This window comes from Pteropus medius, unplaced genomic scaffold (genome assembly GCF_902729225.1).
Source record: "Pteropus medius unplaced genomic scaffold, Ma_sr-lr_union100, whole genome shotgun sequence".
Taxonomy (NCBI): Eukaryota; Metazoa; Chordata; class Mammalia; order Chiroptera; family Pteropodidae; genus Pteropus; species Pteropus medius.
In genome coordinates this window covers 2,459,005-2,479,395 of record NW_024354875.1, presented here as the reverse complement: position 1 = coordinate 2,479,395, position 20,391 = coordinate 2,459,005, and the positions used below count along the sequence as shown (strand labels likewise).

Below are 20,391 nucleotides of genomic sequence, written 5' to 3'. Positions count from 1 at the left end.
TATATAAATTCTAGGAAAAAGTAAAGTTGAAGCTGAAATAGTTTGTTAAATCAAATACTTTCTAGAAAATAGATATAATTTAACCTTTCTTTGGCCATTCAGCAAATTGATAATGCTCGGATATACTATCTTTGCAATTTTAGACTGGTTGTAGAGTTTTTCAAAGAAACATTTTCTGATACAACGTTATGATAATTCTTATTTTTCGTACACAAAAATATTAACTGACTTGCTTATTATTTTTGACTTGGTGCATAACCCAGCCAATCACACAATTCCTAAGCTTACTCCAAAGCAAAACACAAGACTATTACATGTTCAACATACTTCTGGCAAGGCATTAAAATTTTGCTTTTCTGGTTCATTTAGAAAACTTTAAAACTTTCCATATAAAAAAGGCAGTATTTTCGCAGAATTAAAATGTGTTTCCTTCATTCTACTGATCAAGTAAGAAGTATTTAAAAGAGGAAACATGGTAAGAATAAACCTACAACCTATTGAAAACCAATTAAAACACATGTGCATAAAAAAAACACATCTACACCACATAACCCTCCCTCCCAAGTCTGTAAGGAAGAAAACTGCATTTATCATTTATTTTTATAATGCCACTCTGAGAAGCAATCCGAATACTACTGATCAGATTAACACATGCTTATTCACAAAGCCTTTGTGTGGTTAGATATACACGTAGACATATTACTTTATTCAAAGCTCTTGACCTTATCACATTGGTATAAGAATACATGTATTTGTATTCCTACAAATATATTCCTACAATATTTATTCCTTTTGATAAAGATGAAACTAGCAGTATTTTTCTCTTTTAAAAGTCCTAATTGATTTGTTCTTCTACAATATGGGTATTACTCTTTCTTTTCAACATTCATTTCAACCCCAAACTGATGTGCTCAAAATCCAAGGCTTCATCTTTTTAAAAAATGAGTCCTTGCAGTGTGACATTCGAATGTGAAATAATAAAACCTCTTGTGCATCCAACTAAAGGCTTGGATTTTTAAATATAATCATTAAAAAAAAAAATCAACAGATTGAGGGCCTTAGATAGTTTGCCTTCTGGACCCTTTCTTAGCGTAAAAATAGTTAAAATGTTCTTGGGTTCCCTTCTACTTGGAATTGGTTTTTATTTTCTATCTGAAATTTTAAAAAGTATTTCTCATTAAATCACACAACTATGAAATGATTCCAAGTTTGTCATTTTGCAGAAGAAATGAGCAAAGTAGTAACAAGACCTGCCTACTTCACTCCCAGGGTCACCAAAGGGGGAACAATTCCAATCCCTGGAAAAGTAAGGCCTTCACTCTTAATTGCTAAGTTACTTTAAAAGTAGCAATATACAACTGGGTGATACATATTCTGTCATGCTTTTATTCTACTTTTAATTCTTACATGATCTGTTATAGTATGCTAATCTTTGATATGGTATATACACACATATCAGACCTATTACAAAGTCCTACAATGAAAAAATAGCCACTCCAAAACAAAGTATTCTAGCAACACAATAAGTAACTTGTCCAATTTCGTAAAGATTCCTTTCGCTGTAAAAGGAGTCAAAGTAAACATGAATATCAATGTATCTGATCAAGCTGTTTGAAAATCAAGCAGAAGGAGAAAGGTTGACCTAACACCTTTATTCAATGAACAATGACTTCATTCAAATACATGAATGTTTTTATTCTCCAACTTATATAGTCATTACAAAGTGACATTAACAGATGATGAAGTAGACATCTACTGTATAATGTCCAGCAACCCTTTGAGTACCCTGCCTTTAAAAAAGAAAAAATTTTCTGAGGAGCTATTTCCTATCCCTTCTTCCATGTGGTATTGATGGAACTGTCATTCACAGTAATTCCTAAACAAGTGGGACTCCAACTGGCCAGACTATTTCAATCACCTCCAATTACAATTCTACAATCACCATCCTCTCTGCCCTCCACCACAACGATCCCTTTAAGGATAGGCACATGACCCAAGGAGAAATAAGGGACTTTCTTACAAGCTGATATATAAATGATTAGATAGTATTCTTTAGGGGTGTGAGAATGAGGGGTTCATAAATCACAATGATTGCGACAGAGAAAGCCATTTTCATTTGAGCTCCTGCATGCAGCCAAGCCTGAAGCTAGCCAATTTCTTGGCTTTATCAGTCATGTGATGTGAACTGCTTTCCATTTAATTTTGACTGAATATCCATCACATGTAAACACAAATCTTCTGATTATTGAGCCAATAGGGCATAAAAATTTTTATTCTGGAGTAGGTGTCAACAAACTTTAGTCTGTGGGCCAAATCTGGCTGACGGCCTGTTTTTATACAGCCCACTAGCTAAGAATGGTTTTCACATTTATGGAGAGTTATAATAAAAGATGTGACAGAGATTGTATGTGGTCAGTAAAACCTAAAATATTTACTATATGGCCCTTTACAGAAAATGTTTAATAACTTTGAGAAAAAAAAAAAAAACAGTATAAGTACTTGCCTAAATTTTGAAAATCAGTCAAATTTTTTAAAAACTCTCCAAAACAACAAAAATGTCCTTTGTTTCAAAAAGAAAAACAATACCTGAGGTTAAACAATAATCTTAGTAGTACAAGTTTCAGTACTAATTTTTCTGGAATACTGTCTCTTAATTTTTTTAACTTACAGTTTTTGTCATATTCCTAGACAGTAAATACATCTCCATTTTAAAATGGAGTAGACGAACCAATATAAGGTACACATACCAACCTAAAACGAGGGTGACTATCCAGAAAATGCTATAATTCATTTACATATATAAGTATCAAAGGATGACTATGATTGATCTTTAAAACACAATCCCCAATTTTTTAATAAAGCAAAGAGCTAACAATTAATTATATTAAGTAACCATGTATTTACATGTTAAATCTATTTCAAAGAGTTTTCAGAACCACTCCTATTTAATTCATAAAAGGAAGAAAAAAAGCACCGAATAACATGACTATTACCACACATGAGGAGTTCAATTTAGAATCATGTAATAGCACCATTTTCCCTGGAAAAATTGGACCTAATAAAGAATTAATTAATGATGCGTATAGTTTTAGTAACTAGCTCTTGATTCCTTCAGCCAGCACAGAATCATGAGAATTCAGTAAAACTTGGTATTGTCTACTTTCAAGTTTATACATCTTTATTAATGGCTATTTTGGTAAAATGAATTCACAAAATGAAAAGTAATCTATCATATAAAAAAGGATCATATACGTTTATTTTAAAATCACTCAGTAGGAATAAAAGTTTTGAAGATTACAGTGAGCTAAATCCCAAATGGAATTTTCTAAACCAAATGTGTAGTTATAAGTCAAAGCACAGCAATTTCATGTATTGTCAATATGAATTTAAAAATTAACAATGTACAGATGTTAACCTAAGCATTATTTATGATAATAAAAAAACTGGAAAAGAGCTAAATCTCCAGTAAAAAGGAACGGTTAAATAAACATCAGTATCATAATAAAAACTGCAGGAACACAGAGTTAGTTAATGAGGATGTGAATTGGCATTTTCATACTGCTAGTGGGAACGTAAATTCATATATTTCTAGGGGCAAATTAAAACATACAACGGTATTTCAGAGGATCATAACCAGTGACCCAACAAAAGAATAATTATGCAAAATTACGAAGCTATAGTCAATTAAAAAACTTAGATGAATATAAATGCCCATTAGTTGGGAATGGGCTAAATTAAGGTACATCCATATATGGCTATTAAAAATGATAAAATTTATACTTTAAAAAGAAAAAATGTCTATTAGTAAGAGTTTAGGCAGATAAAGCACTTTGGTTTCTTCATATCTAAAATATGGATTATTACCTTATTCTGTCATCATGAGGATGAAACTTATGTCAAGTGTCTGCTATGGAGCCTGGCTTACAACAGACACAAAACCAACAACTACTGTTCACGTAGAACAAGCTCCTACTTTTGAAAAAGTATGTGCATATACATAGAAAAGTGACTGCCTTCTGGGTAAAGACAGAATATTGAACACACAAGCATTCACTTCTGTCCTCTTATGAAACTCCACTAAAATAGCATTAAAAGAATCTGACGCATAAATCCACCAGGATGGGAAGAATGGAAGAGACTATTATTACAACACAATTTAGAAGATGAAAAGCAGAAATTCCAGTGCTAAATGCACTGGCAAGTCCAGAAAACTGAAGCTAGAAAACAGAGATAAACTACCAATTAGAATGACACTCAGAATCCCACAAAGGTTCAGGAACTGATGGTACCTGGTACTATGGACAGACTTCAGAGTTAAAACTAGTAAGGATTAGTTGATAGGCTATTTATGAAGCAGTCAGATCCCCTCCCCCTTTGCACAGCCGAGGCAGCAAAACACAAGATCTTTATTCTTTACAAAGTACAAAATAAATTCTCAAAGCATATAACTGCAAATAGATGTACCACACCAAAAATGAGAGGGAGGGCGGGATCAAGTATGAACACATGCAATGCATGGCATATGGCCTCTTTCCTAGCCCTCTTCTCCGGCTCAGCCACTAGAACTCTTAGTAGTTAGGCCTTCACCTCCAGGCAGGAGTTTGAAGGAATCTTCCCCATGGAATTTTACCAGCGCCCTCCTTCCCCCACGCCAAAGATCTAAACCTAATGATAGAGATTTTATAATGAATAAACCAACGAGTACACTAGACAGTGAATCTCAGCCAAATCTTGTTTGTGTGTTCAGAGCTTACAAATTAAGATTTTTGGTCCCCTTACACTTAGTATGAGGAATCAACTAGGAGTTACCAAAATCTGAAGAAAATTCTTAGTATGAAAGCCAAAATCGAAGCAAACTCAACCTCCCCCACAAAATAACTACATTAGAGGACTGTGCAACAAAGAAAACTCATTCGGAATGTCCTCAAAAAAAAAAAAAGAAAGAAAGAAAAGAAAAAAAAGAAATGTGTCCACAATAAAAAGAAAATGAGAACAAATTAAAAGTTTGAAATGAAAGACAGCAAACATAAAAAAAAATGAAATGAAAAGCAAGACAGTCAGCATAAAAAAAAAAACCAAAAAAACAACAGAAAGGTTGGAAGTTGATGAAATCTACCAGAAAGCAGAACCCCCCCCCAAAAAAAGGAAATCAAGAACAAAAAGATCAGGACCTTACAAGAGAACAATCACCCAAAATAACAAAGAGAAGGGCTGGGGGCGGGGGCGGAGTGACCAGCCAGCCATCCTGGTCTGTCTAGAACTATGAGTTTTAAGGCTGAAAGTTGTTGAGTCTTGGGGAATGCCCCAAACCCAAGGGAAACCAGGGCTGCTGGTCACCCTAACAAATGAAAACAAACCCACAGCTATAACAATATCATGACATTTCTAACTAATGGAGGTAAAGATCTGCAAGCTTCCCGAAAATGGGTTACATATACAACAGATCAAGAATCAGAATGTTTGTAGTATTGAAAGCTAAAAGATAATTTTTTTTGTCAAAATTCTGAAGAAAAATGATTTCGAATCCAGAACTCTATATTCAATCTGCCAAACAAGTATCAAGGTTACACATTTTCAGACATTTAAAGTTTGAAAAATTTAAAAAGCTTTTTAAAATTTCAGAAGCACTTTTTCTTAAAAAGCAAGTGAAAGATACATGTCACCAAAATGAAATACTAAACCAAGAAAGATGTGGAATCTGGAAACAGGAAGGACTGAAGAAAATGCAGAGGCCGAAGGCAGTGTAACCAGGCTTAACAGAGCAGCCATCAGAGTCCTCTTTTCTTCTTAAACTGAAGCAGATACATGTAGACAGAATGAGTAAAGACTGAAACAATTAGCAGTCGAGTTTGTGGAGTTAAGTGACAGGCTCACAGAAAAGGAAGACAACGACAAAATTACTAAATTCAGAAAAAACAAAAATGTGTAAGAAGGGAAAAGTTCCTACATGACTCTAAATAGCATTTACATATAGCCATATAAACAGTGAGTGCCAATCATGACTGGGAAAATGAGAAGTATGTACAGTATATGTTTGGTGGGTGAACAGGTGGTGTAAATCTGACATAAGACATGCAATAATGCTCGCAGTGAAAAAAATCAACAAGCAGACATCTGAGCACATAATTCAGAGACACTCAAGTAAGTACCAAAATAATCAGCAATGGGGAAGGACAATGTGGCAGGAAGACTATTGTTTCTTAATAATAAATGTTCTATGACTTGACTTTAAAGCTGTGTTTAAGCATTGATAAATATTTTTAAAAAATAGCAGGATAAACACACAAGGAAAGAGGTAGTCTTTAGTGATGGAATTAAGTGGTTTTGTATTATTCTTCTTTGCACATTTTAATATTTTCTGGATTATTCTTTTTATAAATAACAAAGATTTTATAATCAAAAATGTCAAAGATATTACAGAATACAGAAGCTCAAATATAAAAGAGTTTTCACTAATTTACATGTAAGTTCAGGAAAACAGAATTTGGCTAAATTACTTCTTATTCTAACCTGGCATACAAAAATACATACCATGGCTGGTTCAAATCCAACAATGTAACATAAAACAAGCAAAGCCTAAGAAGGCCAATGATACTCATTCCCATTTAATTTTTTTTTAAAATTGGGAACCCGTTTTTTAAAAAATTTAATATCTTTTTTTGAGCCTCAAAATGTTAAGAATCATTGCTGGTAATTTTTCGAAGTGGTTACATATTAGAACTATTAAAGTTTTAAGTTTAAAATATTTTAACAGCTGCCTAATAGTATAAATCCTTTTAATACTCAAACGTTTTCTCTTTAAGCTCCTCACTCTCAATACCTCACAAAGCTAAAAAGTAATTCAATTTTTAAACTCAGTAGGGATGACCCTACAAGACCCAACTCGGTGAATCAAGAGTTTTATCTTTTAACTTCTTTTCTCCTGATCATTTCATTCTCATTTCCTCCGTTCACTCTAGAAGTGCAAAGCATCATGTCTCAAGTTAATGGAAAGAGTCCTAATCTAAGCAGAATTACCTTCCCAGAATTCGGCATCTGCCTGGTTCTTGTCTAGTTCTAATAATGGCCACAGGCTGCATGCAAGTCACCAGAAGAGTTTGAAACTCAAGCTGGAAATAAGCTGGTAACTACTGCTGACTAGATCTACAAATAGACACATCAGACTGGAAATATAATACCTTTAAATTTTTCTATAAATAAGTTGCATAATTACCCAGATTTTGATCACAAACTGTTTCTTATATTTCTGTCATCCATAACCTTCTATTTAGACAGTACATACTTTAAAATAGGCAAATTATTTCAAAATTAGCTTATAAAAAGGTAGATTAGCAAAATGTGTTTTGAAGCCAAATTATAAAAATATCTTTAAATATTATATTTAAAATACTATAAAAATATTTTAAAAAATCATTTCTATCATGACATTGCCCCACTGGTTTTACATTTATGCTACATACATTTTTAAGAATGTCTGTGCACTTAAACAACACATAGCAATAATAATTTCCTACTGCTCATTAAAAACTGTCACATAACCCTCTCCTTCCTGGGTATCAAGACTTCTCTACCAATTGATACAGGGTGACCTCTGTCCCAGAGCTATTTTGATCAGCTGTAGCTGGCAAGCCGCAAGGCTTCGGGAAGCGCATCACAGAACTAGCTGTTTCACTAGTTCTCCTGCCAGCCCTAGTTCCTCACCAGGAACCTGTTCGTCAGCCTGTTCAACAGTTGCCAGAGCAGCTCACTACAAATGGTCTTGCTGAAGTGTCCTCACTGAACGTATTATATCATTTCCCAAAGACAGTCCAGGGACCGCTGCTATCTACCAAAGTAATAGGTGGTCAAATAAATTTAATAAATACCGATTTAAGCAAAAGTTACCGTAAGATTTTTCAGTTTTCCGTACGTTAATAATACATAACCTGAATCTCCTTGAGTAATATCTGACCATGGGGAAATGGGTTTCACACAATATCATGTAAGTACTGTTACTCCTATAATTTGGGGAAAATGTGCTTGACCATGAAGCTTTACTCACCAATCACAGAATGAGCCTTTACCTGAGGAAATGTCACATTCTGATTAACAGGTACAGGGATTCTTAAAAGTTGAAGAAAACAATCTACCAAATTTGGTATGCGTTCTATCTCACAAAGAGTTCTATCCCACAAAGAGTACAGATTTTGTTTTACAAATTTTGTTTCCCTGAGATATACTAATCAGAAATCTGTCTCTCAACTTCTACCCATTGAATTTAATTCTGCTCTCTGGGTTAACCTTTAAAAAAAAAGCCTACTGCATACAAACAAAAGCCTTTCAAATATATAGAAACAACTCTCAATTCACCATTAAATGTTTATATGGTATTTCAATTTTACAAAGCTATTTTCACAATCATTCTTTTATTTATGCCGCCACACGAGAATGAATATTATCATTCTGCCAATAAAATTAGGGATTAGGTTGCCAGTGATTTGCCCAACCTCACAAAACCATCAGGAAATAACATAACTTTACACCAGGGTCTTCAAAATCTAAGGATAGCTACTCCTTAAACTGGTAACACTGTTCTAAATGTTTTGTTATGAAATACTCAACTTCAGTTGTGCATCCGAAATCTAGTGGTGCGTTCTAGGTACTGTGCACTGTGCTAAGCCTCCTCACGTATTTATCTATCCCTCAAAAAACTATTATGTCCATTTTATAATGAAAAGTTTACAAACTTTCCCACAGTCACCAGTTGATAAAATGGCAGAACTAGGATTTAAATCCAAGATTTTTAGCTCTATATTAACAGCTCTGAAAGAAGAGGGAGAGAGGAGGAGAGAGAGAAGCAAAAAAATACCATCACTTGAAACCCAGAGTCTAAGATACCTCATTTTGCATCTATATTCTTAAATAACATTACCAATTTTAATGTACTGCCCAATTCTCTTGCAGTATTGCTTCTTACATAACTCTTTCCTGAGTGACTGGCACACTTAATCACGCCTCAATTTCACTCTGCCCTTTTGACTTCAGGAAGCCTTCCGAGATTTAGCTCACCCAAATCTACTCAATCCTTTGAGTCCTATTATTGCAAGTGATTTCTGGAACCAGATGGTTGGGTTTGCCTCTTGGCTCTATCACTTCTCAGTTCTGTGACCTTCGAAAGGAAAACTGACCACTGACCCTGAGTTTCCTTACCTGTAAGGGATAGGAAGAGCACCTGCCACATAGGGCTGATGAAAAGTAAATGAGACGATCCATGTAAAGTATTTACAAGTTGTCAGGCACTTGTAAGCACATTTATTTCTTACTATTCTGTTTTGAAATGTTTTCCACTTATTTGAAAAGAAGCAAATATGTAGTGAATGGGAGAATATAGATCCCTGATTCACACAGTATTCATCCCTAAAGATGAAGCAGCACCAATAAAGAAGAATCAAGTAGAAACTTGTTTCCTCTGGGATCTTAACATCTCTTAACGTTCCAAGACAGTTCAACAGTAAAACACGGAGAACACGGGTGAAAATTAAGTGGCACGACAAACAAAGCGACTGCTTCTAAGTCACACATTCCCGCCATCTTTGACGCCTAACCCTGCCTTTTGTGAGATGTTACTCAGACAAGTTATTTCACCTCCTTGGAGTAAAGCACTACTTTTTTTTTTTGTATTAAACTTAACTGCATATGTAAAATGCCTGGCACTTATTAGATGCTAAACAAATACTGGTTCCCTTCTCTGGTTTCAATAACTTAGGCTATAAATAGAGCTCAGAACTAGGACAGTGGCAGTGAAACTGGAAAAGCAATATTAGTGACCATAGAACACACATAGACTTTTAAAGTACTAAGGCAGTTTGTGAGCACGTGTAGAGTAGACTGAGTCTGAGAGAATGCCTGGACTGGTTTTATTACGGCACAGGGGCAGCATCGAAACTCTCCAAAACTTCACTACCAAGGAAACCCCACTAACTAACTGGCCGATGGTACGGTCCAGCTTTCTTTTAAAAATCATGTTAAAAGAGTTCTCTCTAAAAAGAGGAAGCTGTTCTCTGGAAGAGCTGAGGACATGACACTCAAGAACAATTTGCTCTCACCTGGCCCTGGGCCCTTCTAGCAATAAGAACTGAAAATGATGAGCTCTTCAGCTGAGGCAGAATGGAAGGCAGAAGGGTAAGAAGCGAATCCCATGAAACATGCTGCAAACTCAACCTGGCCCACTGGCTGTAGGGCCAGCACAGTTACCAATGGAAGACAGACAGACAGACGGACATGCATCACAAAGATGCACAAATGCTTCCACTTTACTGGACTGCAGACAAAGTAGGAGATATAAAAGCAGAGACAAGTAACTCCAACTGTCAAGAAACCTTGGCAGGACCAATTTTTAACTTTTTTTTTAACTTGGCTGTCCCTTTTTAACTTTTTAACCCAGGCTTTTACTCTTTTGACTTCAAGACACCAATCTTAATCTTAATCCAATATCAGTACCTTCAAAATCAAAGATTTTATACCGATGTACTATATATTTAAAATACTAAATGGAACAAAATTCTACAATCTATAGTAAAAGATGTTATCTTCACAACAACCCTATGATATAGATTAAACATAAGATTTTACTTAGTGTCTAGTAGTATTCTTGTCAAAGTTTAGCTAATATTGAATCAACTGAAAGTAGTTATAGAATGTAGGGTTAAACTAAACAGAGCTAAAAGCTCTAACTCAATATTAAGTTAGGCTGATTCAATATTAGCTAAACTTTGAGAATAATACTAGTGGACATTATATAAAATCTAATAACCAAGAAAAAGTTCTAGCCCTATGAAAATGTGGCTCTGAAATTTTCTACGAGGGCTCAAAATAGAAAAAATCAAGCTCTGGTTAATTATAAAAAAATTAATGCTTTAAAAATTGCTTTTTAGTTTTCTAAAATAGAAAAAAGAAAACACTTTAGTATTACAGTAACTGCATAATTGAAAAGGTTTTTCAAAAGTTCTAACGCAATGAACATCCGGCTTTCTAAAAGTCTTTTGGAAATAAGAGAGGAAGAATGTGCTTCAAGATCCCTTTCTCCCATCTAGTTTGATTCCTTACTTACTGTATTATTCTCAAACATTAGTTCTTTCTACTCTACTATAAGCGTCAAGGGGGTAATATTCTTGACCACTTACCTAGGACCCTGAGCCCCAGTGCATGGAACATAAGAGGTATTTGTCTTTAGACTAAACTCCTTAAAGGCCATAAGAAAACATGTGAATAAGGTTTAATTATACTAAGGTACATTTCTTCTAATACCTTAGCTCAGTGTTTCCATACATCAGGAACGTACACAACCGAAAAGAACATTTGACCTCCAATCTTGGCCAAGAGCAATTCATTCCTAGAATAATTTTGTATCTGATTATAGAAGAATATCCAAAGGAATGTCCCACTCTGATATTAGGAAATAAGTAGCAGATGCTGCAACAATTAAGACATTAAAATGCGATGGTTTATTAATAAGAAAGCATTCCTTACATGTCTCCATAAAACTAAATATGGTATCAATTATTATGTAGTGTTATGTAGGCAAGGTACAGTAACAGATCTAAGTGCAGGAGGGGGAAAAAAAACCTGACTACCTTGTATACATAATCACTTTTGACAAACCAAGAGAACCCAATTAATTAAAAAAAAAAAGGCTCTTTCCATAACGGAAACTTACTTGCTAATTTGGCCTGTAATCCAGAAGGTCCAGGTTTTGATGTCTCTGATTTAGAAGACCCTGGAAGAGACAGTTTTGTTTTAGGAAGGCTAACTTTAGGGCTGAAACGAGCAGCCCAATCAAATTTTGAAGAGCCACCAGTTTTACTCTGTTCCTTTTCCCTGCTACTTCTTCTGGGGCTGGGACTGGATGCTGAACGGGAACGCCTGGCCTTGTTCTGGTCTTTTCCTTGTTTTACCCTGGCACCTGGTGGTACAGTGGAGGAGGCTGAGGCTACAGCAGAAGACGAGGAGGAAGTAGAGGCTGCAGAAGAAGAATCAGTGATGGTGCTACACCCAGCTTTGGCTGAGGCGGCTGATTTTGAAGCCAGCTTGGTAGGTTTTGCAGATCTCTCTTCGGCACCAGTTGATTCAGACACAGAACCACTCTTTATACAAGAACTCTCTGTCCTCTTTCTTTTCTGACTCCGTGAACTACCAGTGGCCCCACTCTTTCTGGTATGAGCCTTGCTTGTTGATGGCGATTGTGCAGATTTCAATTGTTGTTGCTGGTCTAAATGTCTCTTCTTTGACTTACTATGTGGCTTATTTGTTTCTGAGGGAGATTCAGTATGCTGAAGTGCTTTGGGTTTTTTTGCAGAGCTAGGAGAATTGGTCCTGTTGTAGTCTGGACTAGCACTGCGTTTCACTCCTCGAGAATTGTCTTTCTTAGGCACCTGCCCCGTTTTTTGCCTTTCTGAAGTATTGGCTCTGTCTGGATCCTCTGGTTGTGGAACTATGACAGCAGATGATGAACTGCAGCTTCTAAGAGGTTAGATAAGAAGAGAGTTAATATCAGCCTAACATTATTAAACCTATCATACAATACTTATTTGTTAACTTCTCAAATCTGCGGAAGTGCTTTAAAACAAGTACAAACGTTTTCTTGATATGTCAAGTACTAAATAAAAATAGCTTTTTGAATGGTTCAAAATTGAAAAAGAAAAAAAAGAGGCAGGTTTGACTTTGGGTGGTAAAATATTAAGAGATCAGGTTAACACTTTAGTCCAAAGATTACTGACACCAACACTCCCAATAACAAAATGAGAACTAGGATTGCAAGGAAAAGAATGCTTAACAGTTCAGAACCAGCTGAAACTAGAATGTTGATGCTCTTTGTTCAAGCTTATTTTAAACAACATTAAACTACACACTTTCGAAATGAAAGTTAGAAATTTCTGTCTATAGTATTAAATCTTTAGTTACATTCCTTTTCTACCAATCAGATCTAAAGAAATCATTGACCTATGGCTCTGACAATTAAGAATTAAAGAAAATGATAAAATGGCAATTTCAGATGCCTATAATGGTTTCTTAAGCAAAAGGGGAACCTCAGAGCTCTCTAAATAAACATACCAAAAAAAAAAGCATTGTCTAGGGCATGTTGCATCAACATCACAGCAAAAGTTGATGAACTGTATTAATGCAAAAAGTGACACTCAGAGAAATAATGAAAACAGGTATCATAACATTTTGGGATAACCTGGTAAGTTTTAATATTATGCAATGATTAATATGCAAATACTTCTGCCTTGAAAATGTATAAGCAATGTGAAGATTTACCTTTTAGAAAGGTGTCCCCTTGACAGCTCAGTAGTATTAGACTGCACTTTGGGTGCCTTAGAATTAGATTTTCTACTCTCAGGAGGGCTATATCCCTTATGTTTTGCCTGCCCTAAATGTGACCTGTCAGCAGAAAATCAAAACAGAAATCTATCAGGAAAATGAGATGCAAATACAATACTGAAAGTGAAATAATTTTTCATTTTTTTAAAAAAAGTTCCCCAATTCTTCATTATTGACCCACCTTCTTCCCAAATATTTCTATAATTGTTATTCTATCAGATAATCAATCTGGCAAGAGTAACTGCCTATTAGAATCAACTCTCTCAATACTACAGTTAAGATTTTACCAGCTGTCATAATTGTATAATATTATAGTTGCTTAACCAATAATAAATTTTTCTGCAATTTTACTGTAGACATTAAATATGCCCAATTTTTGCAAAAAGCAAATCCAGATTTTAGACCTAAACACTACTTTTAATAGACAATGTGACTAAAATAGTTTAAAAGTTTTACAGGAACGACAATTTGTGATCCCTAAAATGATACTAATGCCAAATTTGTACATTATAATTCAGGATAACACAGTAAATGCAGAGGCAGATATAAGTAATCCTCAAACTTATTTTACACAGAAAATCATTAGAAGTACTAAATAGTAAATAAACCTACGTGAAATTAAGAGTGATATTTGTTAATAATTTAAAGCAGTAACCAACAGAAAGTACACGAACAACCAAGTCCTAGAGAGAATTTACAACAAAATATTCCAAATACATTCAAAAGATTCCATCATTGATACATGGCTGGCTTATACTTATAATAAATCAAATCCTTATGTCAGCATTGTTCTGAGAACAAGTTTGAGGGACATGAAGAAACTGTTTTCAGTTGTTATAGATTTTTTTTTAACCCTTGGCAATAGTTACATGAGATTTTCATAAGCAAAGGAGGCATACATTAATATGTACCCAGAAAAGCTGACGTTATAGAGGTGAGATATTAACAGATGGAATTTATGTAATTCGCAGCGAACATCCATGTAAATCATGTAACATAAGAGCATATTCTAATGATAATAAGTTTCATTAATACCAAAGCTCTTTTATTATAACCATTTATAAATTATTAATGCTCAGATTACTATAAAGTAAATCTACATAAAATAATAATGCCCAATCTAGGATAGTCTATCAGAATATCACAGCATTCAACACTAAATGAATCTTGATGTCTTCTCTTAGTTCATTTTACCCACTCCCTCATTTATTGAACCCTGATGTTCAACATTAATTTTTATTAAAAAGCATAATGTGTTTAAGAATCAGTAAAAGTTATATCTACTATAAATCAAATTAGAAAGAACAGTACAGTAAAATTCATAACAAACTCTTAGGAAGCACCAGAATGAGTCCATTTAGTAAATTATAGCCCAAGGACGGGTGGGTGGATAAGTGTGGGTGGGGGTGATTCAGGAGCTTCTATATCATTGTATGGGTGTTCCTAAAACTCACGTTCTGCAAAATCGCCCACTAAAAATAACTGGGCTAAGTGAAAATAAGATCGGATTCAGAGTACTCAAACTTATATTATTTTTGTAATGAGAGTCCTAACAAAATTACCATCATTTTAATAAAAGATTAAATCTCCACTAACATTTGTACCAGTTATCACAGTTGGGTCCACTCTCTGGAGTCTGATTTTTGTAACTTTCTCCTTTTAAGCGTCAACTTTTAAAGATGTTTTAAGACCAGCTTCGACAAAATTAAACAAACATCTCAAGGGCAGATTTTCCCTTTTGACTTTTTCTATCTTTACAAATACTGGAGTAAATGGTTTTGAGCTTCCTGAGAGTGTTTAACACAGTACAAAGGGCAGTGGTTCTGGAATCTACTGAACTAGCTATTTCTTGCACTAAATGATTTCTTTAAATCATTTCTGGAAGAATTTCAGATTTTTCATAAGATCGTCATAGATTATCAAATCTTCTTTAACTGAAAGGTCTATATCCATTTCAGTTCATATATTAACACTGTAAGGAAAACTGCCTGTAAACCAACACTATTTCATATTATACTGACATCATTTTCCTATTTGCCAACAAGTGTACATGGGCCAACTCACATTAAAGAAACCCACACTGAAAAGAGCAAACTACAATCAATTCTGGGTTATATGCTTTCAAGATTAATTTGAAACCAAGTCTCAAATGCCTCTGGTTCACTTTTAGGCAAATCATATGTAGTGACTATCCCTTTCAAATGCTTTAATTTACTTTTACAGCAATTCAGTAAAATCTTTGGTAGCACGAAGTATTAAAAACCATCTCTAGTCCACAGGAAGAATCTAAAAGAGAACAAAACCTCTATCAAAGAGCACATTCTTATCTGAATTAGGAAAAATTAGGAAAGTGGCTAGTTAACTCCTTATACTACAGGTCTTAAATTTTGTCTGAAATTAATTTCTATGACAGATTCGCAACTCAATACATGGACATATTATCAAATATAAATGATTTGGGGATTAATTACATCTTCAAATTTCTTCATGTATATACAGACACATATTTTGATGCTTTTATAACATTATAGTTTTGTTTCCCAAATATTAAACACTTTGTTTATAACACTATAAAACGCATGTTATATAAGCCATTGATTTTTCAGTAATCAAGGTAGAAAGTTCAACTGAACCACTTCAAACAAAAAACTCACCAATGTTCTCTGTAAATGAACTGTTTTTCTATTTCAGTCACAAAGCTGATTAGAGTCTGACCAATGTTCCTATGTTTAGTGATGGCCAAATGCTAGCCCAAATGATTCAGTAATTTAGAGTAAGGAACTCCTTAATTATATTACAAAACTGTTTTAAATATCAGTGAGGGAGCATTTTGAAAACATATGTTGGAGAACAGGAGTGCTATTGGTATTTAGCAGGTGTGGACTATAACTAGGGGATTTCATGCAATGTACAAAACAGTCAGACACAATGAAAAACTTTCTCATGACCCATATATCTCAAATAGTGTTGGTGATACATGAAGATGTTTTTTTCGTAAGGTCTTCATATATCTTCACCCATGACATAGGTGAAAAATATGCTTAGAATTTATGAAATTGGTTTTTGCATGGTTTTCATACATGTTAAATTTTCCAGGAATGCATGGGTATCAACAAGATTACATTTGTTTTTTGTAGCTTTACCAAGAGTCATGCATTATTTTGAAAGTCTACAATGAAAATGCTGCTAATGGCATTTAAGTCTGTTGTAGCTATCACATTCAATAAATTCAAATATAGATACAAGCAACTGAATATATAGTATCACCTTATATCAATACCCCCAAGAATTTACCTACTGAGATGTTTTGTTATCAATTGTTTTCCTTTCATTTATTTTTTTACCCTTCTAAAATTCTTGTATATTATGTTGATGATTCTAAACTGTGCAGGCGGCCATTTTATATTATTTCCTAATTCAAGATACTAAAGGGACACCATAATAAAGATATTTACAGAATGGGAGCATTGAAGCTGACAGAGTTGAGAATGTCTGTACCAAGCTACTCGATTCCACAGATTTGTTAGGTTTGCCAACTCAAATATATTCAAGTCACGACAGAGCATGTAAACATGAATGACACCGTCTAGTCCCTGTCCTCAGAGGTCAGAGTCTCATAAAACAAGGTGATCTGCCAGGTGCTATAAAGTTTCCAACAAAAGGAGAAATTACTTCTAGCAGGATAATATGGGCTTTACAGACAGACTGCATAGCATTTAAAACACACCCTCAAGGAGGAAAAGCTGAGGAAAGAGAGCATTCCAGTCAAAAGCAGAAGATAGGCAAAGGCAGAGGCAGGAAATTGTGAAACCCTAATGGCACCTGGTAAATGATATGAACTCCCCTGAGCACAGAGATACATTAGGAAACAATATTGAAAGGACAGGCTAGTGCCTAAATGCACTGTGAAAGGATCTAGATTTTGTCCTTTATAACAGTTTACAATAACAGATTGATAGAAGCAGCCAAAATCAAAATTGTTTATGTTCAATGATGTGGGTAAGTTGAAGATGGGTGAGTAAACTATAAGGCTTGAATGTAATCAAAACTGTAGGTAAATGTGGCACCTTAAGGAGAACCTTAGAGCTCACTTTCTCCCCAACATTTCCCAAATAAAGTCACTTGGTGGTGAGTGTAAAAACCAAGATAGTCAAAGTAAATTACTAATTACTGACAGAATAGTGATGCAGTACTGAATATTTTATGAACTACATTGGCTTTTATAAATACCTGGGTAAAAACTTAGTTCACACTTTGTCGGACCACAGATAGAATAAATACTTTTAAAGGTGTGATTATGTGATAAGCATTACATTAATTATTTAAACACAGTATCCAATTTATTCTTCAAAGGGCACCTAAGGCAGGTATATATTTCCATTTTAAAGACTGAGAAAATGAGGCTTGCCCAAAATCATACAGCCCCTAGACTGGAAAAGAAAGACTGAGCCCAGGTATTCCAACTCCCTAAATCTCAAACACCACAGCTGCATCTCGGGGCTCAATGGTCAAAGTGAAAGGCCTGCATCTGTGATCAGTAAACGTTTCCTATCCATGCTGGTATTTCTGTCCCTAACTGTATACAGATCAAAATAAATGGCTTAAGGCTTTAGAGGTAATATATGAGAAAAATGGATGAAAACACATTTTCTTTCAATCTTCTAAAAAGGAACCCTCTTGCTTTCTGCATTTCATAAAAGAAACAGCCCGTCTATGGCCATGCCACCCTGAACATGCCCGATCTCGTCTAATCTCAGAAGCTAAGCAGGGTCTAGCCTGGTTAGTACTTGGATGGGAGATCACCTAAGAAGACCAGGTGCTGTAGGCGTTAAAAAACAGCCTTCCATATGTAATGCTAAGACTTGCTATTCACTTACTGAAGAAGAATTTGTATATATTCGTTTTTTTTAGTCATACTGATACTCTTATGGAAAGCATTCTGAAAAAGAGAGAGCCCTTATACAAAGTGGTGTGGACACTGGATTTCATCAGTATCGAAAAATGGAAGTATCAGAGCAAGCCCTCAGTTAAGGATATGAAATAATTTATGCAGCTGACATAGGTTTTCAATATGCTTATGATGTGACTTTTGGACAAAATTTCACACTTCATGATTAATGCAAGAAATATATACTGCAAAGAAAATTATAAAACATAAAATACTACTTTGTTGGTCCAAGACATTGGAGCTATTAAGAATCTAACATGCGTAACTTCCAAATGGAAAAAAAGTAACCCCTGTCCTCCTCAGACCAAGGCAGCCATGCCACTATCTAACAACACTATAAATCTTGCCTCCTAGGAAAATGATGACTAGCTGTCTCATCATTACTGTAGAACTAAAAAGTAAAAAAGTGTGGATACATATGGTTCTGCAACCAAGATTCACCATTTCTGAAACGTGCCAAGCCCAAATCACCTTGTCAACTCCAGTATAAATCATTTTCTTAAATGACTTCAATTTAGTCATAAGAAACAATGACATTATTTTCATGTAGTATGTCGCCCCTTAACAGTCTCCTCCTCCTGAAGGTGAGGAAGCTTGAACTTCCATCTCACTGAGCAAAGGCTGGGATAAAAAAAGAGACAGAACACAACAATTATAAAGAAAGGCTCCCCATACCGCTTAATCAAGTAGAATGAGGAGACCAACACAGTATGTCTATGGCTATGTTGTACTAAGCAGAATTTAGAGAAATAAATGGTCTGCTGTAGATATGGAAGAAGTTAAAAAATGAAGTTTAAACAGCCTGTGATGGCTATAATGTGCTATTTACAAATATTCTATTTCTCCTCTTTCCAGAAACATGGTAGAATGGTTTTATGTGCAGCCATGTAACTTGCTCTGATCAAGGGAATGTAAGAGGAAATGAATCACTTCTGGGGTAAGCCTTGGAGAGCCACAGGGAAATTTACCATATTATTTTGTTGCAGCAAAGATACCTGAATACCTAAACATGTAGACATGGAACAGAGAGCCTGGAAATGATCCAGGATGGAAAGCTGTCTAGTGGCTGGATTGCTGTAACATACAAACACTAAGGAGCTAAACTGTCACTATAGTATAATCTAGCCCACCTTGTTTGTTACACAGTCCACTTAAATCATGGCCCAGTTCAACTCTCTAATTGTCATTTCATGACCATTTCTGTAAAAGAAAGTCACATTTTTATGCCTAGAAATGCCTAGGAAATAAATCTTATTTCTACCCCACACTAGTATTTGTTGAACACCTACTATTACCATCAAACTAACAAGTAACAGAATAATGAGAAATGAAATCCAAACTCTGGAAATAAATGATGATTCCACACACGTCAACTAAAGAGTATAGCTAACATGTACCCCTTCTTCAACCTTCAGAACCCAGATCAATGACATCATCTTCTAGAAACGTTTCTCACCTGACTCTAATAATTACCTACAAGCAAGCCCATTTCCCCTACTGAGTTGGAACTACTTGTGACAAAAGCTATTCTATTCTACTCTCATTTTTATAACTAACATCTAGTATGGTGCTCACAAGCATGATGTTCTACAAATGGATAAATACAATCTTATACTAAGTTTGTAATCAGCACTAAGGCAGGACTCTTAACTCTAAAGTCAAAAGAAGTTTTATCAAAATAATGCATGCATCATCTCCAGAAGCAAAATAGCTAAATAATCAAGCCTAAAGAAAGCAAGAGTCAACACAGCTCTGAAGAACAAAGAACTAAAACTTGTCAGAATTTAATACACACATACTCTTTAACGTATTTGCTTTTCTCTATCTGTCCATTTTCTTCCATAAAGCAGGAGACATGCAATTGCCAACTTCATATTCACACCTTCTCTCTGCTACCAGAATGGAAAAAGCTCCCAGCTTTTTCCCAGCTTGGATCACATGACCACCCAAGCTCAGAAAGATGAAAGACTGCAGATTCTCCCAGCTCTGCTAAGAGGCTAGGCGATGGGTAGCCAGGAGCAGGGCAAGATCTCGTTGGAAAAGAGTAATTATCATCTGAAACGCATGAGTGAAGAACTGAGGGA

At 35.0% G+C, this 20,391-nt stretch overlaps 1 protein-coding gene and 1 pseudogene across 21 annotated transcripts in view; one reads left to right on the top strand and one right to left on the bottom strand.

Annotated features, from left to right (window-relative positions):
• Positions 1–20,391, bottom strand: part of TRIP12 (thyroid hormone receptor interactor 12) — a 129,378-nt gene that overhangs the window by 65,756 nt on the left and 43,231 nt on the right. For 13 of the 21 annotated variants that reach the window (XM_039855301.1, XM_039855300.1, XM_039855306.1 and 10 more), the window contains 2 exons: positions 13,297–13,419; positions 11,696–12,498 (listed from right to left, as the gene is read on the bottom strand). In XM_039855301.1, the coding sequence (XP_039711235.1) occupies positions 11,696–12,498; positions 13,297–13,419 (926 nt within the window). The remainder of the gene's footprint in view (positions 1–11,695; positions 12,499–13,296; positions 13,420–20,391) is intronic. The other 8 variants (XM_039855315.1, XM_039855320.1, XM_039855316.1 and 5 more) reach the window with 2 other exon arrangements.
• Positions 18,069–18,187, top strand: LOC120597362 (uncharacterized; annotated as a pseudogene).